The 25,512-nt window shown below is 37.2% G+C and overlaps 1 protein-coding gene across 2 annotated transcripts in view; it reads right to left on the bottom strand.

The window, feature by feature from the left end:
* Window positions 1-814: 814 nt before the first annotated feature.
* LOC137236678 (probable cytochrome P450 313a4) overlaps window positions 815-25,512 on the bottom strand; it is a 202,487-nt gene continuing 177,789 nt past the window's right edge. Inside the window, exons 8-9 of one of the 2 annotated variants that reach the window (XM_067759573.1) lie at window positions 21,886-22,309; window positions 815-1,356 (exon numbers count right to left, since the gene is read on the bottom strand). In XM_067759573.1, coding sequence (XP_067615674.1) covers window positions 1,193-1,356; window positions 21,886-22,309 — 588 coding nt within the window. In that variant the 3' untranslated portion in view covers window positions 815-1,192. Of the gene's footprint in view, window positions 1,357-21,594; window positions 21,830-21,885; window positions 22,310-25,512 lie in introns of those variants that run through there. The other variant, XM_067759574.1, reaches the window with a different exon arrangement.

Here is a 25,512-nt window from a genome sequence, read left to right as displayed (position 1 = left end):
ATTCTGTGCTGGCAAACGGTGCAAACGGAGGTATAGACTAAGAGTCTGTTTCCCTGACCTACACGATTGCTGCCGGAAAAGAGGGGGGGAGAAGACGGGGGCTGTTGCTCAGCATTGCTTCCGACTCTACTACGAAGATTGTCGTTATGAGTGGTAGCAGCTGTTTGAGTTGTTGGCGCCGTGGGGCGCGAGCAGCAGCGGGTACTTGTTGTGGCTTGCTGAGCAGCGGGGCTGCTGGAAGGTAGTCGGGGGGCGCTTAGACGTAGACTACGGGACGCCCTTGGGCGTGAACAGCAAGGAGCCACAAAAAATTTATAAAAGTTACGTGGACGTCGGGTTTTGGGATCAAGCCCAGAACAACCTGTCCGATGCAACCATCTCTTGCACGAGACACACTGAACAGAGTATGGCCGTCCTAAAAAGATTCTTTTCCGGCAGATGCAGCAAAACCATTTCTCAGGACCGGGGTCAGGAGACGGACCCGTATTGGATTCGATGCCTTCCCGGAATAAGGGAATATGGAGCAGTCCTGCTGCAAGGAGCTGCTGGGAGGATGACAATTTGTGGGAGGGACGAAACAAATTAGATGGGGTCACACTGAAATGACAGTCCTTTGTCGGGAAAAATCCCGAGTCGCTCCGGTACATAGAACCGACTGCCTTGGGAAGCGACTTTGAAATAAGTAAAATATTGACAGTTGTCCCCGGATGTCATTGATGAGTGTACAGCTAGCAAAACACCACCTCCGGTTCTGTTTAAGCGGTTATTTCTTTAAGTCTAATACTCCTCACAAACAGTATCCGAATTAAAAACCTTATTTTGAAACCAGGTTTAGATGAAAAATTATATTTTATATGCAATGCAAATGCAAAATAAACAAAGTTAATTTAAATCTACTTAATCCAACCACCAAAACCCAAGTGAGCGGCTCATTGTCCTTGGTGTTTATACATAAATATATATGATGCTTTTAACCGTTTGGAGATATAAAGTATCTTTGTAGATGTGTAGGAACGTGTGTTTTGAGTCCCAGCGAAGTATGTATGTTAGTGAAAATAACATAAATGTTCTTAGTCCAAAACTATTTAAGAAAATTATTTTGTCTGACAGGCGGTTGCTAGTAACGGGCTAGCGTTATGTTGTGAATCATCCAAGTTCCTTCCTTATAGCCGGTAATTTTCCTAAGATCTTATCATACATTTCTTAATTCAAGATTAAAGCTAGGCTCCACATGATACCATAGACTTATATGATCGACGAAATGTAGATCTCCATATTTGTATGATGTAGAAAATTTAAATTTCCGCACAAGTATCATAAGCGTAATTCTAATAGCGATTTCTGCATAACGCCAACCTGTAAAATATATATGCTTTATTAAAAAGGTGTCTTAAGCACTAATAGAAATACTTAAGTTAAAAAGAATACATGTAAGAAAAACTAGTTTCGGGAGGAACCCAACACTATATAACTTATCGATCCATTATGGTGTCCCAGTTTTACTTGGAATGTCCAACATATAAATTAGCAAACATTAAAAAAACAAAAAATACAAAATAAGCACAGCGTTTAAAACATTGAAAACTAAGAACTAACACTAACTCAGAGGATCCGGATGAAAAGATGACATAAAAAAAAACCACGGATTCCAACCACCATACCAAAGTCCAACTTTGTGAAACACATGATCGAAAGTAAATTACTTACTTACTTAATTGGCGCTTAACCGTTTAAACGTCGAAAGTAAATGCTCCCCAGAAAACATCAATAAAACAGTCAATGTTCTTTTCTATTGATAGTCGTATATACGACCAACTGAAGCCGGAGTCATTGGTGCCGTATGTCGTATCGCTGTATCTGTATCCCTAACGAAATCATCTGTTTATCGTTACGACGGAAACCAAAACCCAATTGGTTGGCTACGATACGGTTACGACCTTAGCGGCACCAATAATCGATTGCATTGATTCTCATAGGGTTGGTCGAATCAGCTGTTATAAGGTTACCGATACGGTTACCGATAAAGCACCAATGTCTCCAGCTTGAACCTTAATAAGGTTATGCTACGCCTCACATTTTTAGAAATTTCACGCGCCCAACGCTCTTACTTAATTGTCTGATCACTTCGTTTTGTAACGTCGTCGGGTCAAGTTCGATTTTCCCCACAACTCAACCGCGTGTTATTAAAGGACTATATTCATGCGGTTGAGAATAAAATGGCGGATAGTGTGGGAAACGAAATGGCAAAAATCTAATTAAAAATATTCAAAAATACTAAATAATTGAATCAGAAAGTATAAGTGAAAGCATTTGAAAAATTGGAATTTATAACCTGGCGTGGGTCACATAATACCAAATCGATTTACATATAACTTAATATTGGAAAAATGGCGTGGTGCCAATAAAAAACTTAACTTTAAATTTTAACAAATACATAAACTAACGGAATATCTGGCGTGACGCCATAAAAATTAAACTGAATTTTCAAATATACATACCTATATTAATAATATTGTGGCTGGCGTGGTGCCAAGGAAAAAAAACCAAAAAATTAACTGTTATACAAATAACGAAATTGAAAGATAACCTGGCAGTATAAGGGCTCTTTAAAGCACCTTGCCAACCGACGCTTGCGTATGCGGTGTCAATTAAAACCAAAAAAAATAATTGTCTGATCAACGCCCTAGATTGATGAGGAGTGTGATGACTAGTACCTAGGACCTACCTAATTATTTTCTGGCTTTTAGTATTATTATTATTTCATGTAAGTATTGTTTTCAGTAAAACCGTTTAACTTAAACATTTTTTTAAAATTACTTTATTTATCTAAGAGTTAACCACACAAGTTGATAAGTGAAAACCACCCTCGGTTAAGGATAAATACATAGCACTCGTGGTTCACCTGCCCTACAAGAATACTGACTATCATATGACTATCATCTGATTGTCAGCAATGTCAACCTAACGATCAGGGCCTCATACAAACTTTCTATCACAAACTTAAGGGGACTTGCGCAAATGTGATGTAAACAACTGTGTACGTGTGAGTTTTTGTCTCCTTCTTACACACCAACATGGCCTACTGATCAAGTATATATCCATACTGCTCACTCTCATTCCTTTTCCTGGATCAGTGCTGACACTCTAACTATCAAAAAGTGTCATAAATGATAGTTTACTGTAGATATGTGGTTTGACTGTTATACTATCATAAATGACCATTGTTATATTCCGCCAAAAATGAAACAATGCTTTTTGCTTTTTATTTACTTTATTTCATTACGTTTTTAATTTTGTACGTAATAAAAGCATACGTGTTTCTTATTTGTTTAAAATAAATAGTTTTATAAGAATTCGAGTTCAGAATGTTCAATTTAAATTCAGAAAATAAAACAACAGAAGAACGCTTTCCTCATGCGGAAACCACTATTATTTTTCGCGTATCCATTTTTTGAGTGCGCTCCATACATTCCGACAGTTTTTGTTATCTTTTAATATTATTTTCGATTTTTTTCTTTTAGCATGGAGCTTTGAAATGCTCTCTTTTTCATTTTTTAAACTAATTTTTTATATGGTTTTCGTCGGTTGAAAATGGCGGAATTTAAAAAATAACAAAACAACCGTGATAATCATTTGATTGTCATATGACAGTCAGTAGTGATATACTGTTCTCGCATACATAAAATTCCGTTGAGAATTATGTATCTGTCTCACATGCATAATGGTATCTGCTGTATGTTCTTTTGTTCTGTACCAGGTGTCCGAAGCTTTCCCAGTTTGTGTCCTTTTTCATGATTATAGGCTGTCGTTGGGAACATGCGGACATTCGTGAGCGAACAAAGGAACATACATAAATTTGAGTATCAATGTTTACGTTATCGCAGGATCAGCATTGTCAATTACAAGTGTGATTGTATTAGTAAAACTATCAGCGTTTCTTGTAGGGTGTATGTTTGGCTCATCTGTACAATAACAAAATATGTCTGTTCAAAATTTTCAAAATCTGTGTATTGGTGTTGGTGCGAATGGTATGGAATGGGAACATAAAACTTAAGCGGCAATTACCCACCGACGTGTGCCGCACGTACGGACGTTTTGCATAAAACTGCAAACGATCAAAAATTAGCGCACAAAAGGTTATTAGGCAACTCTGTCTAGTGAGAGAGCGACCAGCTGACACGTTTTACGGAAGAAATCAAAATCGTTTTGATTTCTACGTTCCGGGCTACGTACGTACGGGCGGACAAAATTATTTTATGAGATTTTCCGTTTCATATGCAGTCATTTATTACAACTACGTAATTTTTTTCAGCCATATTTTCTTTTTTTTATTTTTTTCCAAAATTTTACTTCATATGCATACATTTGCTTATTTCATATACAGTAACTCATGTGAATAAGTGACATAGGTCCAAAAAAATTTAAAGGACTTAAGAATATTACTTTATTGTACTTAAATTGAATGGACTACAAATCTCAATACTCTAAAAAAAAATTTAAATTTTTTATGAAAATTCGTCGAATTTTTCAAACAATTTTTAAATATAATTTAGTTTTTGTTATAGATAGTGACACATTTTCTTATGGGAAATTAGTTAAAATAAATTTGCGAAAGCGAAAATTGTAAGAATTGTCCAAAAAGGGGTGTCTACTTATTTAGGTGAGTGACTGTACATATGTACATACATATTTTTTATTTACTTGAGTATTTATCATGGCACTACAATTTTTACAAAATTATTTTATAGTACCAGTCAGGAATGTAAAAGTGAATTACAATAATAATAATAACAATGTAAATAATTAAATTAATTATTACAAACATTATTATTACATTTATTACAAAAACTTAAAAGTAAAGTATCATACAAAGAAGAAAAGACAATAGATTTAAATTAAATAAAACCTGATCCAACAAAAAGTTATATGGTAGGTTATCTTTTATAATTATGTTATTATTCGCTATCATCACTTTCATTCGATGAGTCACTTGTGGAATAGTCATGAGCATCAGCAACACTACTGTGAAAGCTTGAACAACTGGGGTATTTTTTGACTCCTCAACATTATCGGGGGACAGTAAATTAAAGACTTCTGAAGTCAGACATTTAAATTTTTTCTTAGGTATCTCCCAAAAAATGTTAACTAAAGGATCCGATATTATAAGCAACATATTCATAAGATCTCTATTCGTGGCTTCATGCGACTGCTTTTGTGTGTTATCGTCCCTGAATCGTCTCAAATCTTTGTTACGGGCTTCTTCAGAAAGTTGACCAATAGGTAAAATTGCTGATTTTATAATATCAGTACTATGCACTAAGATTTTATGAACTGTAACAGGCATATTAAACCATGGATAGAGATCTATATATAGTTTTTTAGTCTCGACCGCAAATTTTTCGAATCTTTGGATATTTATATTGTACGCAGATGCTAATGCGCGAAGGAGAGTGTCGAATCTTTTGATGAGCGTTACATCCAATCCCGTATTCTCAGCACTAGCCTCAGAATTTTCGAACAACCTACGAGCAGTGTTGCCGTCATCGGTATTGCCGAAACCTGGTTTTGGTTTATCTACTATCAATCCAAGTACACTTTTAAATTTATTCTGGATTTCGTTGGAACGTAGCTTTACACTCTCTTTATCTGCCTCATTCATAAGCTGCCATTTTTTTACTTCGAGGCGATAACATATGTGAAGCAAGCATTCAAAACATCTTATCCATGCATGGAGAGTAGACAAACCAAAACCAAGATTATCTAGGTTAGGCGTAAAGTCCCGTAACTCATTGTTCATATCTTTTGGAGTGGCACCACAAATATAACACTTTTGTGCGGAAGAAGTTTCAGTCAAAGCATTGCAAACTTTTCTGTCAATCATTGTAAGAAGCATATTGTGATTTACGGAAACTTTGTATTCTTCGAGCATGTACTTTGTTGGCAACAACGCACTTACCTCCTCTAAAACTTTGTTCGTTTCAAAAAGAATAAAATCTTTTGTTTCTTTAGAAAAAATTAATTTAATTGGTAGAAGAAGGTCGAGGATTCTGCCAAACAATGTTACCTTTTTCATCCTGTAATTGAAGAGGAACGAAAGAAAATATAAACAAAAACTCATCAGCGTCAGAACTGCATGTAAACTTTTGCTTATATGTGCTATGGCCAGAGCTTTCATCGCATCCCCACTTGCTGATTAAAGTATACGTCAAGTTTGTAGGTAATAAACTAACAAAAACTTCTTGATTTTCTAAAACTAAACGCTCAACAGTTTTATCTAATACGGACTGGACTTTAATTTCCACACGTGTTTCACCCACATCAATTTCATTTGGATAGCCTTAGCTTTTCTTAGACTATAAAATGATGGATAAACCTTATGGCCTGCCTAGATGCTCCACTTCCAAGTCGTTTTGTACCCATGAGTCGTCGACTTGCTATCTACGTAGTACGCTAAAGCCTCTACATTGCTCAATTATCTTGCATCTGGCTCACATGTCATATTTTTGCCGGATATTTGAGTGGTTTCCTGTGATTTTTTTTATAATGTTAGCAACATTTCTGTTGCCGGACATACGCGTTGATACTTCTGCCGCATAAAGTAACTCACCAGGACTTCTGGATTGCAAGAGGTCATCCACTCGACGCCGTTTGGTTTTTTCACTGCAGCTAACAAAGTCCTTCTTTCGTTTTCCGGGGTCGGGGTTACCTGAAGAAGTGGTTGGTTGGTCTGATGGCAACTTTGAATCCACCGTTATTGTAAATGTGAAGTCTGGACTCGAAAGCCACTCCGAGTTTTTATTCAAAAATCGCTCCTTATGTCTTCCAGAAGTGTTCCACTTTCGATCCAGCTTCGACGAATATGCAGATATTTGTAAGCTTAAACTTTTTATCGAATACTCGGCTGCTTCGCTTAAATCGTACTTAAGTACAACAAAACTCAATAATTCTTTATATCTGGTTTCCTTCGAATGTTGAACCCAAATGTCAAAAAACTCCGTTCTTGGTACGGTTATAACTAAACTGCTTTGTGTTGTTTTTTTTCCGACAGGGTGAATAGCTGATTATTGTTGTGCTGCCATCTTGAGTGTCGTTGATCGTTCTGATTTGTTATCAGTTGTGCAGTATTTATATTACATTCAGGTATTGGCGTAGATGCTACCAAATGGGGTTGTTTTGTGTAGCGTTCCTGTGTGGTTATACCTGCATTAGGATTGTTTTGTATGTACCTGTTTTTATGCCTTGGTGACTGGTGCGGTAGGTTGTGGCAGGTTGAAGTCTTCGCCTTTTTGCTTTTGGTGTGCTCTGGTTGACTTTGCGCGTTTATTTTTGTGTGTTTTATGGCTACGTGTTTGTTCCCTGTACCTGGGAATTGGTTTTGTCGTTTGTAGATCAGCTTTAAAGGTTCAATATCTCGTCGAAGCTGGTACGTACATACATCCTATTTTATATGTGGAAATAACAAAATCTACAAAAAAAAAAATTTAAAATAGATGTGCAAAGAATTCGCAATGGTTTTTTCTTTCTACTATTAGAGAATACTTTCGGCTATAACATATGTAAAATTTAGCCCGGATGTCCGCGGATGTATGTAACTTTTTTGTCCCTAAAGTTAAAAATATAAAGAAAAAATACTTTTTCTTATTAATAACGGAATGTTAAATATATTGAAAATACTCTAATTGTGAAAGAATTACTATTAAAAAATTTTACTTACCTTCGGGCTTAGAATGCATCAAAAAAATTATATAAAGTGTTCACTTAAAAGAAATATGAAGCTTAATATTCAACAAGAATTTTGCAAATTAATCAATGCATTTTACGGTCACTCCTGCCTTCTTACTTCAATTACTCAATATATATGAGCAAAAATATCAAAAAAAAGCAGAAATCCAGTTATTTTGTTTGTTTTCTTTCATTTCTCATTGCACTTTTCTTGGAATAAGAACTTTGTTTTTGTCCAGCTAGCTTGTTCTACACGAAACACTGTGCGTCGGTGAGTTTTCGTTTACATTGCACATTCATAAGATATGTCGTGTCAGCTGACACGTTTTTGGTACGTACGTTCGTGAGTAACTCACCGACGTGCAACGCCCGTACGTAAGTAGCTCGGAACGTAGAAATCAAAACAATTTTGATTTTTTCCGTAAGAACGTGTCAGCTGATCGCTCTCTCACTAGACAGAGTTGCCTAGTTAACTTTTGTGCGCCAATTTTTAACCGTTTGCAGTTTTATGCAAAAACACCTAATTAAAGTTTGAAAAATTGTGAAAATAATTCGAAGTAATTATGTAAAAGTGCAGATTATAAATATGTTATCTATTTATATTTATTTAATATTAATTCCAGCCTTTTACAACATCAAAAATTAAATTGGAAAAAGTTCATGTTTCCATAAGTATGCATGCAAAATCGTCAATGGCAACAGTGCTTATCTGTAAACAATACACACACAAATATGTTATGTACATGTACACAGACGCACACATTGATTCCTACGGGCTTGAGGGTGCGGTCAAACGTGTTTCGTACGACAAACGTCCGTACGTATGGCACACAACGGTGGGTAATTGCCGCTTCAGCTGATCGCTCTCTCACTAGACAGAGTTGCCTAGTAAACTTTTGTGCGCTAATTTTTGACCGTTTGCAGTTTTATGCAAAAACACCTAATTAAAGTTTGAAAAATTGTGAAAATAATTCGAAATATTTATGTAAAAGTACAGATTATAAATATGTAATCTATTTATATTTATTTAACATTAATTCCAGCCTTTTACAACGTCAAACATTAAATTGAAAAAAGTTGATGTTTCCATAAGCATGCATGCAAAATGGTCAATGGCAACAGTGCTTATCTGTAAACAATACACACACAAATATGTTATGTACATGTACACAGACGCACACATTGATTCCTGCGGGCTTGAGGGTTCGGTCAAACGTGTTTCGAACGACAAACGTCCGTACGTACGGCACACGTCGGTGGGTAATTGCCGCTTTATGTCGAATCCAAAACTTGCAATCCTAATATTGTAATTGATCGCAGTTTACCAATTCTTACTTCACTGACGGCAACAACACCTCCTCTCCCCTCCCCATTTCTGAACCAGCTATTGTATGTGATGCTGGTGTCAATATTGTACAGTTCGGTAACAATGAAAATGTTACTGACATTGAAAATAATAATAGCTGTTTTTTTATTCTTCTATATACGTTTACGCTTAAACTTTATATGGACTGCTAAGCGACAAACTTTAAATACACCTCTGAAATTGCTGCGCATAAAATTTGTTCTACCAAAGATTTTAAAAATTATAAGATGGTACATTGTAGACTTGTAAAACTTTGTGGAATTTGTAGACGGCTGCGCGAGGAATTTACCATACTGTAACGAATTTGCTGCAAATCCTCCTAGTTGCCCTTTTGCTAGGTTCGTATCGCTAAACTGTTGAATAAATAACTCCAATATTGAATAATGGAAAAATGGCCTTTATTAAAATACTTCACAATAACACTCAAACTGTGCAACGAATAGCTTAATAACCAAACTGATAGCTTAAATGAAACTGACTTTCAAAATAATACTGCTATTGCTCGCTAGATATCGTCTTAGTCGTAACTGCTTGACAACTCAAATCAAAGTGAATTCCAGCGCCTCTACAATTTTCGCCTTTTATACTCTTGGATTTCAACCTTCGCATCTTCGAGGCGCTTCCAGAATCTACTAGTCCAGCAGCTCTCAAACTTCTCAGCTGTAACTACAATTGCACAATTTTATAGTTTTTATCATTGCATACTTATAGGAGTATCTCAGATATATGCATGTGTTTGTGCATTGACTCTCTGCTGCACGTATACGTACATGGTGCATATGTGTTGACGCAATTATTGTTTCATTTATGTAGATACATAATGATTGAATTATTGATGTGAATTCGCGTCACTGCTTATCATCGGCTTAGAGATAGCAGCACCTCTTAGTTTTGCTAATATTCGTAACAATACTTTTTGCTATGCTGTCCGCCTCAACATAGCTGATTTTTAAGGCTGTTTAACTCTGTAATCTTTGCTGTAATTTATTTTGCTTTTGGAAAAATTACATATTTGAAATAAGCTGGCTGAAAAATATTGGCATAACAGCTTAAGTTGAATCAACAATAGAAAATCTTGGAAAATTTGAGCAGATGTGGCAATTTCGCGCGTTCGTTGAACGAAATATTGACAATCTATTGATCATCGCTAAGAAATTAGCGACATTCCATCAACTAAGCACCACTTTAGCAATACTACTGTTATTATTTGGCTGCTCAAACACACCCATATTAATTGTGCATTAAATCTAAAATATAAAACTCAAAAATGACTCCGGTTGTTATGTCCGCAGCATTTATTTGGTTCAAATACACAACCAATAATAGCCAAAGCCGTAATAATTTACACGCGGCATTAATTCTTTCTCTGATTCAAAAGCTGAACTACCAACGCTACCGTCATCAGCTCAGTGTCATCATTGCCAGTAGCGCCAATAACACCAAACTCGTGCCTGACACACACAAGTCGTTTCACACAATAGCGCAAGTGAAATGTACCACGCACTCACTACCAAGTTGCGTAAAAAATTCGCTTGGAGTCATTGCGTCAATGAGCTACCATTGAGCTCGCACCGCATTGGCGCTGGCGCCATGCAATTTACATCACTAAAATTGCGCGAATGCCCAGGCTCATGACTTTTTTAATCAGGATGGTGAAAACGAAGCAGGGGCAGAACGTATGGTGTATTCCTGGCGCAGCCGTCCCACTTTGTGGAGAATGAACGACTCTACAATGCTTCCTCTTATTAATCTACTCTCTTTGCTCTTATTAATCTACTCTCTTTGCCTTTACACTAATTCCAAAGAGAGTAGTAAAGAATATTGAGGTTGTTGTTGTATTAACAATGAGAATATTGTGGTAGAATGTAAATACATATTTTAGCACAAATTTGTACAAATAAGTGTTCTTTCTTAAGAGAACGAATTTCCTTTAACTATTTTGATGCATTCCATTTAATTTAACTAGTGAAAAAACTCCTATGAAATGGCAAAGAAATCTCCCTCTCCTCACATTCATAATACCTACTTTTCTCCCATAACCGGATTCCTCTTTTTCGAACATTGTTCAGAATAGGAGGAAAGGGAGAAGTGAAAAAACTCACAAGGAATTTTTATTTAGAATGCGAGGAATGGGAGAAGGGAAAAAACTCGCACGGAATTTTCGTTTAGAATTGGGCTGATTGTAAATTTTATGTTCCCATGCTGCTTATTGAGGTACTCCAGTATCAGCTCCTCGTTATTAGTAGTTAAAACGCATATGATAGCCATCATCTACCCTACAAGAATACTGACTATCATATGACTATCATCTGATTGTCAGCAATGTCAACCTAACGATCAGCGCCTCATACAAACTTTCTATCACAAACTTAAGGGGACTTGCGCAAATGTGATGTAAACAACTGTGTACGTGTGAGCTTTTGTCTCCTTCTTATACACCAACATGGCCTACTGATTAAGTATATTGCCGTACTGCTTACTCTCATTCATTTTCCTGGATCAGTGCTGACACTCTAACTATCAAAAAGTGTCATAAATGATAGTTTACTGTAGATATCAGGTTTGACTGTTATACTATCATAAATGACCATTATTATATTCCGCCAAAAATGAAACAATGCTTTTTGCTTTTTATTTACTTTATTTCATTACGTTTTTAATTTTGTACGTGATAAAAGCATACAAGGTTTTCTTGTTTGTTTAGTTTTATAAGAATTCGAGTTCAGAATGTTCAATTTAAATTCAGAAAATAACAAAACAACAGAAGAGCGCTTTCCTCATGCGGAAACACATTTAAAAATGAATCAACACTAACCACTATTATTTTTCGCGTATCAATTTTTTGAGTGCGCCCCACACATTCCGACAGCTTTTGGTATTTTTTAATGAAATGCTCTCTTTTTCATTTTTTAAACTTATTTTTTATATGGTTTTCGTCGGTTGAAAATGGCGGAATTTAAAAAATAAAAAAACAACCGTGATAATCATTTGATTGACATATGACAGTCAGTAGTGACAACATGATTAAATCGGATAAACTGTTCTGGCATACATAAAATTCCGTTGAGAATTATGTAGCTGTCTCACAAGCATAATGGTATCTGCTGTATGTTCTTTTGTTCTGTACCAGGTGTCCGAAGCTTTCCCAGTTTGAGCCCTTTTTCATGATTATAGGCTGTCGTTGGGTACATGCGGACATGCGTGAGCGAGCAAAGGAACATACATAAATTTGAGTATCAATGTTTACGTCATCGCAGGATCAGCATTGTCAATTACAAGTGTGAGTGTATTAGTAAAACTATCAGCGTTTCTTGTAGGGTAGTGAGTTTTCTCTCCGTATCACGCCCAATTCTCACGGGAATGCTCTGGATCAGTGTGAGACTTGAGAAGCAGAGTTCGTGATATTTTTGTACACATGAGTTGTGATAGTTGCTGTTGTCTTTCATTTAAAAAAATCGTCTAAAGGCCAAGAAGGCGACATCTATTTTTGAAAAAGTAGGGTTTTTAAAGGCAGTGTTGCCAAATCAAAGACAAGAAATTAATAAACTATCTGGCCCATAAATTGCGTCAAACCAAAGAGGATAAATATAATAAGAGCCGTCACTCGTTATTTTTTAGGCATTTACTCGATGTAAACTGTGAGGTAGTCGCTACTTTTGTTTTATAAGGGACATTTTTGAATTGCCTTCCATTTATCCATGCGGTGTTGTCATTTTATGCAAACGTGTTTTTTGGAAAGAGAATTAAATAATTAATTAAATACAGTCGGAAAAATAAACACAAATACCCCATGAAAATGTATAGAAGACATTTATAAACATCTCGCCCAAAAAAAAAGTAGCGACTACCTCACAGTTTACATCGAGTAAATGCCTAAAAAATAACGAGTGACGGCTCTTATTATATTTATCCTCTTTGATCAAACTTCTATGCGGAATTATCTGGCTCAAATCGCTGTTTTTGCCTTTACATACAAAATTATTTATCTGGCTCAGGATCCTTGCCTGATGTCAACCATGTATCTAGCGTAAAACGACACGCCTAGTCGGATTTCAATTCCTGTATGTACTTTTTTACAGATTTTAGGAATGACTGATGTTGCATTTCCCAGTACATATCTTTTATTTCAAAAGATACAAATTTCCTGTTCTTTGTCAGCTCAACGGTCGCAAGTTTCTCTATAAGTTCTGTTGTGTTACCTGTTGCGTATTCGTTCCTTAGTTCCAGAGTATCCTTCGATATTTTGTTCACATATTCAGAGCGTTTCTAACATCGTTGTAAATGATTATGGTCTTCATTGGAGTGTCCGGCTTTTGGATTTCTGGTAGTGCAATAAGTGGGGTTCATTTGGACTAATGTCCCGTTTTACACCATACAATTATTGAATTCAATTGAATTTCGTGATCTTGGTCTAATTTTGGACTCTTCTTTCACTTTTGTCAACCATGTTAACTATATCGTATCCAAGTCTTGTGCTAGTTTAGCTTTTTTACAAGCCAACCTAATATAAACGCACGCAAGTCATTTTCTGTCAAAAATGTCTCATGCACATACAACTTGTATGAGAGCAACTCAAATTGAATTTGCTGCGTGAAAACCTAACTCGATTTCCAATTTTTGTTCTGCGTGTCGCAACGCATGCTTATTTGGGTTAGGGAAAAAAACGCCGGTTGTTTGCGTGCGCTAAAAAACGCAGTGCGGTTTTATTAGGTTGGCTTGTTAAGGCGGTACGCGAAGTGCTTTAAGGACCCATATACTAGGAATATATTGTTACGAATATTAGCAACACTAAGGGGTACTGTCATCTCGCAGCCGATGCTAAGCAGTAACTTGTATGCACATAACCAAATTAATCATTATGTCTACACATGTGTCCGTACACGCAGCGGAGAAGCAACGCACAACAACATGCATATATCTGAGATACTCCTGAAAGTATGCAATAATTGTACAAGTATTACTCACAAACACACGCGCAGGAGCTATGAGAGAAGCTATAAAAATCGTGTATCTGTAGTTATAGCTGAGAAATTTATAGCAGATAATCAACTAGTAGATTCTGGAAATGGAAGCGCCTAGAAGATGCGAACGAGAAACCACAGAGTATAAAAGGCAGCAACAGTAGAGGCGCGACAATCAGTTCCATTTAAGACGCTATCTGGCGAGCAATTAGAATGTTATTTATTGTGAAGTACTTTAATAAAGGCCATTTTGCATCATTGAATAGTGGAGTTATTTATTCAACAGTTCAGTGATTCGAACCTTAGTAGAAGATTTGAAATAAGCGGAATTGCACTAAATTCGTTACAATTGATGTCAGAAGAGGAATTGTTGAATAAATTCTGGATATTTGGAATACAACTTGGACATGGCAAAGTAAAGTGAATTGAAGATCCAGCACCTGAAGAAGGAGTTAGAGAGCAGTGGATTGAATACAACCGGCATTAAACTAGAACTTCAGGAACGTCTACGACAGGCAATGGATTTAGAAGAAATTGGCGTGGAAGAGTATGTCTTTCATCTTGATGGCGATGAGACAACAATATTGGAGGAGAAAAATGAAACACCGCAGACAATGGCGAACACAGACCTGAACATGATATTGGCTGCAATATCGGCACAAATGTCCGAAATTTCATCACAAATATCCACCAACATGTCATCACAATTACAATCACAGGAGACACGCATAACATCCAAGATGGAAGCACAGGAGACACGTATGTCCGAAATGTCATCTCAGCTGGAATCGCAGGAGAACCGTATAACAGCGAAGATTGAAGCACAAGAGGCACGAATATCTGAAGTGTCGGCGCAAATTTCAGCACAGATATCATAGCAGATCTCTGGTCAATTGGAAGAGCAAGAAGGACGTATTTCCTCGAAGTTGGAGGCGCAAGATACAAAAATTTTACAGTTTGAGGAAAAAATCGAGGCCGAGGTGGATGCTCTGAGAGGATGTATCGAGCAGTTGCAACTAAATCGCCCAGCAGTTTCAGCGAGTAATCCAAAGGTAAAAACACCATCCTTTGACGGTTCTGTTCCTTTCCAGGTCTTTAAGCTACAATTTTAGAAGACCGCAACAGTGAACAACTGGAATGCTGAAGATAAAGTTGCTGCACTCTTCGTAGCATTGAAAGGACCAGCTGCCGAAATCTTACAGACTATTCCAGAGGACGAACGGAACTGTTATGAAACATTGATGGGCGCTCTAGACGATACGGTATTGAGCATAGGAGACAGATATACCAAATGGAGTTACTGAACCGCTTCCAGAGGCCTGGTGAAACATTGCAAGCGTTTGCGTCGGATGTTGAAAGGCTGGCATATTTAGCGAATGCGGACGCACCCGTGGAATACACTGAAAGGGTAAAAATTCAGAGTCGCTTCTGTATAAGCCAGTTTTCAAAGCACGCCGTGTGGAAGTAGAAAGACCAGAGTGAGTCGACGCAATATTGGAGGCGCTGAAAGGATCGCAAAAGCGGATTGAAAGAGTTTTCAAATGCTTCAAATGAGGGAAGCCCGGTCACATTGCACGTCACTGCGATCTTGGACCTAATAGTTCCAACAATGTGGGTGGCTGTAAACGCAAAGCTGGAGGAGATGAGCAAGAGTGTGCCAGATGTAAAGAACGAAAACTTGCCCCAGATATTGAATGTCCTGTGATATCTGTGTCGCAAATTGGAAGAAAATTGAGCAGTCTTGCCTTCAAAGGAAAGCTGGATGGCAAGGAGCAAGTACTGACTGTAGATACGGGCGCATCTCATTCCTTAATCCGATCTGACTTGGTCAACAGGAGAGTAAAACCGTTACCTGGAGTAAGGTTGCGTACGGTCACTGGCGAGTATAACCAAGTCCAAGGAGAAGTGGTATGTGAGGTATTAATTGGAAAGGTCATGGTTCTACACAAATTCATTGTCGCGGAGATTGTTGATGAAGTCATATTGGGAGTGGACTTCTTAGTTGACCATGACATCAGGATCGATATGCGGATAAAGATTATGCGCTATAAGAACCAGGATATACCACTTAACTTTAGTTTGGAGGAAGGGTTCAGCAGTAATCGGGTACTGGTGGAGAAGACTCGACAAAGACCACGAAAGTCAAAGGTAAAGGTTGATGGATCGAATGGCCCAAATAAAGCGAAATCAAAAGTACCTGCGAGAGAAATACTGGCATTGACAAACCCTAATGCACGCACAAAAACGAAGGAACGAATTTCCCAGAAAGAATGCGAGTGAAGTTTCAAGCCGGGCGCACTACTGTTTTGAAACATGGGAACGATACTGATTATCCGAAGCCAATCCGTGAAGCGCAAGCTCTACGAAGTAGTTCATTTTCCAAAGAACAGAGTGTGAGGGAACGGCCCAGGGTAATGAGTAGTAAGATGAAACACAGGTACGACATGAAAAATAATTCGGAAGGTTTCCGGGAGGGAGATTTGGTACTGCTATACAACCCTCACCGGCGGAAAGGTACTCCATCCGAATTTTGGTGCAGTTGGGAAGGCCTGTGCAGAGTTGCGAAGAGGATCAGTGATGTCATCTACCGCATACAAACAATTGGGAAACCACGAAATAGAAGAGTGGTACATTTGGAGATGCTAGCGGCGTTTAGATCAGGAGATTTGTCTGATTGGGACGATCAGACTTAGGTGGAGGGCAGTGTTACGAATATTAGCAACACTAAGGGGTACTGTCATCTCTAAGCCGATGCTAAGCAGTAACTTGTATGCACATAACCAAATTAATCATTATGTCTACACATATGCACGCACACGCAGCGGAGAAGCAGCGCACAAGAACATGCATATATCTGAGATACTCCTGAAAGTATGCAATAATTGTGCAAGTATTACTAACAAACCCACGCGCATGAGCTATGAGAGAAGCTATAAAAATTGTGCATCTGTAGTTTTAGCTGAGAAATTTATAGCAGATAACCAACCAGTAGATTCTGGAAATGGGATGGGCCTAGAAGATGCGAACGAGAAACCACAGAGTATAAAAGGCAGCAACAGTAGAGGCGCGACAATCAGTTCAATTTAAGACGCTATCTGGCGAGCAATAGTAGTGTTATTTATTGTGAAGTTCTTTAATAAAGGCCAGTTTGCATTATTGAATAGTGGAATTATTTATTCAACAGTTCAGTGATTCGAACTTTAGGAGAAGATTTGAAATAAGCTGAATTGCAGTAAATCCGTTACAATATTGTATATTTATTAAGTGCAATCTAAGTTAAAGTATGGATGTCATTTGGGATCCAATTTTCTCCACACGCTCAGCATGAATTGAAAGGGTTCAATGCGATTTCATTCGGTTTGTCCTTCAACGTCTCCATTATCAAAAATCCCTTGCCGCTCGAATTCAGGCGATCTGTTCAAAACTTAATGTTTATACGACATAATCGCTGGTGTAACTGACTGCCCAGCTCTTCTTGGACAAATAAATATTGTAACAAATTTTGGGAAATTCCTCTTATTCGCAACCTTCTACTAACGTTCGAATCACTAAACTGTTGAATAAATAACTCCACTGTTCAATAATGCAAAATGGCCTTTATTCAAGTACTACTACTTCTCGACAGATAGCGTGCTTAAATCTAACTGAATACTGATTCTCAGCTTTACCTCCTTTATACTTTGTGATTTCTCGTTCGCATACTTCTAGGCGCTTCTATTTCTATAATTTACTAGAAATTATAAAATTACCAGCTATAACATAACTAAAGATGCACGTTATAACTTCTCATATGCGCGTATGTGCGAGTGATACTTCCGCAGATAATTGCCTACTATTGGGAACATTTCAGATAAGATATATGCATGTTTTTGTGCATCTCTCTCCGCTGCGTGTACGTACATATGTGTAGACATAATGATTGATCCGTTTATGTAGATACAAGAGACTGCCTGCTTTATTGTTGTTGGGCTTCATTTATTTAGCATCAGACTAGTGATGTGAGTATCACTTAGTGTCACTAATATTCGTCACACTGCCCTCCACCTAAGTCTGATCGTCTCGATCAGACAAATCTCTCGATCATACCGTTGCTAGCCTCTCCAAATGAACCACCCTTCTATTTCGTGGTTTCCTAATTGTTTGTATGCGGTAGATGACATCACTGATCCTCTTTGGAGCTCTGCACGGGCCTTCCCAACTGCACCAAAATTTGGACGGAACACCTTTCCGCCGGTGAGGGTTGTATAGCAGTACCAAATCTCCCTCCAAGAAACCTTCCGAATTATTGTTCTTGTCGTACGTGTGTTTCATCCTACTACTCATTATCCTGGACCGTTCCCTCACACTCTGTTTTTTGGCCACTGAACTACTTCGTAGAGCTTGCGCTTGACGGATTGGCTTCGCATAATCAGTATCGTTCCGACGTTTCACAAAAATAGTGCGCCCTGGCTTGAAACTACCCTCGCATTCATTCTGGGAAATTCTTTCCTTCGTTTTTGTGCGTCCATTTGGTTTTGTCAATGCCAGTGTTTCTCTCGCAGGTACTTATGATTTCGCTTTATTTGGCCCATTCGATCCATCAACCGTTACCTTTGACTTTCGTGGTCTCTTTCGAGTATTCTCCACCAGCACTCGCTTACTGCTGAACCCTTGCTCAAAACTGAAGTTAAGTGGCACGTCCTTGTTCTTGTACTGCATAATCCTTCCCTGCATATCGATCCTGATGTCATAGTCAACTAAGAAATCCACTCCCAATATGACTTCATCAACGATCTGTGCCACAACGAACTTGTGTAGAACCATGACCTTCCCAATTAAGACTTCACATACCACTTCTCCCTGGACTTGGTTATACTCGCCAGTATTCGTACGCAATCTTGCTCCAGGTAATGGCTTTACTCTCCTGTTGACCAAATCGGATCGGATCAAGGAATGAGATGCGACGTTCTTTGCCATCCACATTTCCTCTGACGTTAAGACTACTCGATTTTCTTCCAATTTGCGAGACAGACATCACAGGACATTCAACAGCTGGAGTTAGCTCTCAATTTTTACATCTGGCACGCTGTTGCTCATCTCCTCCGCTTTGCGTTTACGGCCACCCATGATGGAGATACTAGGACCGGTGCCGCAATGACGTGCAATGTGACTTGGGTTACCGCACTTGAAACACTTCATAACTCCGGCATTTTTCTGTTGTAACCCCTTCAGTGCTTCGAATATTGTGTCTACCCAGTCTGGCCTTTCTACTTCCACACGATGGGCTTTTTACGCTGGCTTACTCAAAAGTGAGGCAGTTTCCCGAGTCAGTGCATGGGATACCGCTTCAGCAAATGTTGGCTTTGGGTTCGCATATGTAGCTCGTTTTCTTTCGACATCCCGTATTCCATTTATAAAGTTCTGAATTTTAACCCTCTCGGTGTATTCCACGGGTGCGTCTGCATTTGCGAGATGAGCCAATCTTTCAACATCCGACGCCAACTCCTGCAAAATCTCATTCGCTTTTTGGTAACGGTTTTGCAACTCAATTTGCTATATCTGTTTTCTATGCTCGCTTCCATAACGTCTCTCAATAGCGGCCATCAATGCTTCATAGTTGTTCCGCTCTCCTTCGGGAATCCTCTGTAGGATTTCGGCTTCTGGCCCCTTCAATGCTACGAATAGAGCAGCAACTTTTTTCTTCAGCATTCCAGTTGTTCACTGCTGCGGTCTTCTAAAACTGTAGCTTAAAGAATGGAAAGGAACGGAGCCGTCAAAAGATGGAGATTTTACCTTCGTATTACTTGCTGAAACAGCTAGGCGATTTAATTGCAACTCTTGTATACGACCTCTCAAAGCATCCACCTCGGCTTCGATTTTTTCCTCAAACTGCGTTATTTTCTCGTCCATACGCGCTTCGAGTTTTGATGATATACGCGCCTCTTGCGCTTCGAGTTGTACTGTTATGTGTGCCTCTTGCTCTTTCAGTTGTGTTTTCATCTTTGTTGTAATATGTGTCGACGTTTCTGAAATACGCGTTTCTTATGCTTCAATCTTTGATGTTATGCGTGTCTCCCGTGATTTTAGTTGAGATGCCATTTGTGACGTCATATATGTCTTCTGTTCCTCCAGTTGAGATGACACTGTCGATGTTTGTGCAGATTTGCAGCCAATATCATGTTCAAGTCCGTGCTGGTAACTACCTGCGATGTTTCGTTTTTCTATTCAATTTTTGTTGTGTCATCGCCATCAAGATGAAAGACATACTCTTCCACGTTAAAACCTTCTGATTCCATTGCCTCTCGTAGTCGTGCCTGAAGTTCGAGTTTATTGCCGGTTGTATTCACTCAACTTTGTCATGTCCAAGTTTTATTCCCAATCTTCGGAATTTATTCAACAATTTCTCTTCTGAGACCAATTGTAACGAATTTTGGGAAATTCCTCTTATTTGCAACCTTCTACTACGTTCGAATCACTAAACTGTTGAATAAATAACTCCACTATTCAATAATGAAAAATGGCCTTTATTCAAGTACTACTACTTCTCGACAGATAGTATGCTTAAATCAAACTGAATACTGATTCTCAGCTTTACTTCCTTTTATACTCTGTGATTTCACGTTCGCATACTTCTAGGCGCTTCTATTTCCAGAATTTACTAGCAGCTATAAAATTACCAGCTATAACATAACTACAGATGCACGTTATAGCTTCTCACATGCGCGTGTATATATGAGTGATACTTCCACTGCCTTGCCTACTTTTGGGAGCATCTCAGATAAGATATATGCATGTGTTTGTGCATCTCTCTCCGCTGCGTGTACGTACATATGTGTAGACATAATGATTGATTCGTTTATGTAGATGCAAGTGACTGTCTGCTTTATTGTTGTTGTGGCTTCATTTACTTATCATCAGACTAGTGATGTGATTATCACTTAGTGTCACTAATATTCGTCACAATATTGTAACGAATTTACTTGCAAATCCCCTTATTTGCAACCTTCTGCTAAGTTCGAATCACTAAACTGTTGAATAAATAACTCCAATATTTAATAATGCAAAATGGCCTTTATTAAGGTACTTCACAATAAATAACTCTACTATTGCCCGACAGATTGCGTCCTTAATCAAAACTGATTGATAGCTTAAATGAAACTGAATTCTCGCGCCACTACTGTCGCCTTTTTATACTGTCTGATTTCCTCGTTGCATACTTCTAGGCTTTTCCATTCCAGAACTTACTAGTTTGTTATCAGCTACAAAATCACCAGCCACAACTATGTTTATTGCTTCTCATAATACTTGCACAAATGATTGCCCTCTCTTGTGAGCACCTTAGATAAGATATATGCATGTGTTTGTGCGTTGCTTCTCCGCTGCTCGTATGGACATGTGTGATGATTGAATTATTGATGTACATACAAATCACTGTTTACGGACTACTAAACGGATGTTCAGTGGCAACCCAGAGGATACTTGGCCGAAAGCGGCCAGCAGTAGTCAGCTGCTTAAACCGCATGCAAAAACATCGTCTTGATCATTCGCTGATGAATGGCGCCTAGAAGCTTTCCCAACTTGCTTGGACTTCTTTCTACACACTCCTTAGCTTACTTATTAAGCTACTAAAAATAATTTTCCAATTTTATCATTTATTAATCTAGTTTTAATAAAAGTTGAAGATGTGCACATATACTTATTAAAGTACTTAGGTACATGGGTCTAGTCACCCTTAAGTTTTTCGTTCGGTTAAAATTTAATCAAAATAAGTTAACAGTATTTACAGCTACGGCGACGATATCTATTCGAATATTATATATAAGGTATGTAAAAATTTAAGGAGTTTAAAAGACCTACCAACGCAATTTCTGGCTCCTTTTGAGAACGGCATATATACGTATGGATTTCTTTTGGAGATATTTTCAGGTAAGAAGTTATTGGGGTTGAAAATATGTGCTTGTGGACCCCACCAAACCTTGGAACGATGCAAACTGAAAATAGGAACAATAACTTCCATTCGTGGTGATAAAACTATTTTCGATGTTAAAGCAGATTTGCGCATTGCTTGCCGTCCGACAACTGGTATAGACGGCATGAGGCGTAGTGTTTCTGCTACAACCATATCTAAATAAGGAGCTTGCTTAAGATGATCGTACATAATTTCAGTGTCCTCTTGTGGAAGCAATGAGGAAATTTCTTTAAAAAGATTTTGCTGTACTTCCGGATGCATCGCTATCATTACTAAGGTTGAATAAATCGCTGTTGCTACTGTTTCGAAAGACTGGATAAATTAAATAAAAAAATATAAATGAAAATATAATGAATATTTTAATGATGCTACAAAATGTACGTATTTTTGTTAACAGATGTAACCCAAATTTTAGTTTTTGGGAAAATGCAAATGAAATTTTTTTATTTAGATAATGGAATTTTTCAGCTAATTTCTAGGGCACTGAAAGAGTTACGTTAATATGAAAGGTAGAATGGCAAGCGTAAATTATTAGGTTGATACACATTATCATGAAAATTTTAAATAAATAAAAAAAATGTTGTCTTTAGCTTTAACATTAAAGTACGTGTATTTAGAATATGATATGAAAAAGGTTACATTAAAAACTCAAGCGCATGCATCGGCTTTTCTTTGCCATTTCATCTAAAACTTCATCAACGGTAACAATTTGATCACGGTGGATGCTTAGTGAAGCACAGCCATTCAATCGATTTTCACTCATCGTGTTTCTCAAATAGTTTTTAACCAGCCTATGAGTTGAAAAAGATCTCTCGTTCGTTGCCGTGGTTACTGGAAGCGTACACAAGATTTTCAACAACATGTGAACATTAGGAAAAGCCACAGAATCGCATTCCTGTAATATTAATCATAGATAAAATGATAAAAAACACCGAAGTACCTCCTTCAGGAATTAGTAGAATTCATGGTTTTTTAGCCTATGCATGAGATCTTACGTATACGTATATAAAATTCAAAAGAAAGAAACTGATCGAATAGAAAAAAATTTATTTAAAAAAGTCATATCTACACGGAAAAAGCACTTATGTGTTTTTTACATTTTAAATTTTTTCATTTATCAAATAACTTGAATTTTACATTTTTTAAATGTGTTTTTGACATAAAAAAAAATGTAGGTATTACATTATAATAATGTGTTTTCGTCATGGAAAATAACGTAAAATTTGCATTATATTTCAAAATAGGGAATGTGTACTTCAAAAAAATGCTGTAAATTTAACATTATTTATTTTTAAAATGTACATCAAAAAGATGCTAGATTTAGGAAAAATAATGTAAACCAATCATTATGTCTACACATATGTACGCAGCGGAGAAGCAACGCACAAACACATGCAGATATCTTATCTGAGATGTTCCCAAAAGTATGAAATTATAATTGTGGAAGTGTCGCTCACAAATACACGCGCATATGAGAGATATACACGTACATCTGTAGTTATAATTATATAGCAGTAACTAAGTAAATTCTGGAAGCGCCTAGAAGATGCAACGAGGAAATCTCAGAGTATAAAAGGCAGCAACAGTAGAGGCGCGACAATCAGTTTGATTTAAGCATTCCATCTGTCGAGCAATAGCAGTGTTATTTTTGAAAGTATTTTAATAAAGACCATTTTGCATTATTGAATAGTGGTGTTATTTATTCACCAGTTTAGTGATTCGAATGTTAGCAGAAGATTGCAAATAAGGCGAATTGCAGTAAATTCGTTACAATATTCTTGAACTTCTCGCCAGCTGATCTACGCATATCTTTGAGCTCTTCGTGTACTAAATCGCAAAGTCGTGTGGGTTATTTCTTTTCGATTTTCTTTTCTTGAAGCTGCTGATTCAACGACAGAGTAACGTACAAAATGGCGGTGCTGACAACAATTGAAGTTTAAAATTCTGCAGATTTTATAGCTTTCAATAACTGATATGCCGTCGAAGAAGTCACGCTATCTTTTCATTGCAGAATTATTATGAAACAGAATATGATTAAAATATAAGTGTTCACTTCATACATACATATGCTTGCATATTAAAAATATAATATCACCAACAAAGTAAATACGTAGCAGAATTATAAAGAAATTTGTTAACATAGACATAAAAATGTCAAATATTTCAATTGTAATAACCTAAAAAATCAAATTATCCTTAGGCAAGGGGGGGAGGTTAACCCCAAAACCCCTCGTCGCTACGCCCCTGATTTTAAGCAATTACATTTTTTTTATGAAGAAGATGCATTATGCCTTCAGAACATAAATTCTTAAAACTCGCGGCTACTTTTAAATTACTTAAACTTAAACTTGCTCACGCAATTTTTAATTTCGCGTAACATATAGGATATGTTTTGTTTGAATAAATTAATAAAATTTTACAATGTGAATTCATTAAATAAATATACTATTGCAAAAACAATGATTTCGCTTATAAATATGTTAAAAAGAAAATGTTTAAAAATCGTAATGCATTGAAAACTATATTGTTAAATCAAGTAACCAAGATGCTCCGCGCTGTTCTTAGATGCGTGAATGCTCTAGGGTTAAGAGTGGCACTTTTCAAAAGTTTGAAAATAAAATCCAACTCCCGGGAGAAAAGGCCTTGAAGAGATTAAAAAGTATAATCTAAACAGCTGTCGCCTTGTCCGTTCTGATGTCAAGTTTTTTAAATTTTTCCCAAATTATTAAATAAAAAAATTTTTTTTTTAACTTTTGGAAGATATATTCAAAATGAATTTAAAGGAATCAACAAATGCGCCTAAAGTTTGCAAAATATCATGTTTACAAGGACTTAAGATTAGGACCACGTGCTATTTGCTAACGAGTCGAAATTCAATACATTTGGCTCCGAAGGCCCGTCGTATGTATGGCGCAAACCAAATACCGAGCTGCAAACTAAACATTTGAAGGCAACAGAGAACCACGCAGGGGGACACGTTATAGTTTAAGCTTGTATGTCGGCAGCGGGCGTTAGAAATTTAACGTTTATAGATGATACGATGGACAAAACTATGATGGAATGATAGAAGGTGACGGATGTAAGCAGTTTCTCGCTCTTACGCCGATATCTTGAACGCCCTTAGAAATAAGAATATTGTCGCTTTACAAAACTCATTTTTTCATTCAATGTTTATTCAACAAAATTAATAAAATCTGCACATTTAAGGCGTTAAATGCTGGTAAGATGTATTGCAATTTAAATAATAAAGTGGTAATTGTTTTGAATATGTTTTTACAGCTTCCTTTGTGGGGTTTGTTGGTACCGAGAGACGGACGTGTGGACATTTTTATGTTTAAACATGATGCTGAATGAGAACATGTCTAGGGCACCGACAGAAATATTTAGGCTCAATGAATGCAAGAGACTTATTCGAAGAGGCTGAAAAGTCTGACGAGACTAAATACACCTTATTTTCTAATTCTGGCATTGAAGTCATCAATTACAACTTATACATATGTATAATGTCGTGACCA

Source organism: Eurosta solidaginis, chromosome 1 (genome assembly GCF_040869045.1).
Source record: "Eurosta solidaginis isolate ZX-2024a chromosome 1, ASM4086904v1, whole genome shotgun sequence".
Taxonomy (NCBI): Eukaryota; Metazoa; Arthropoda; class Insecta; order Diptera; family Tephritidae; genus Eurosta; species Eurosta solidaginis.
This window is presented reverse-complemented; position numbering and strand designations above follow the sequence as displayed.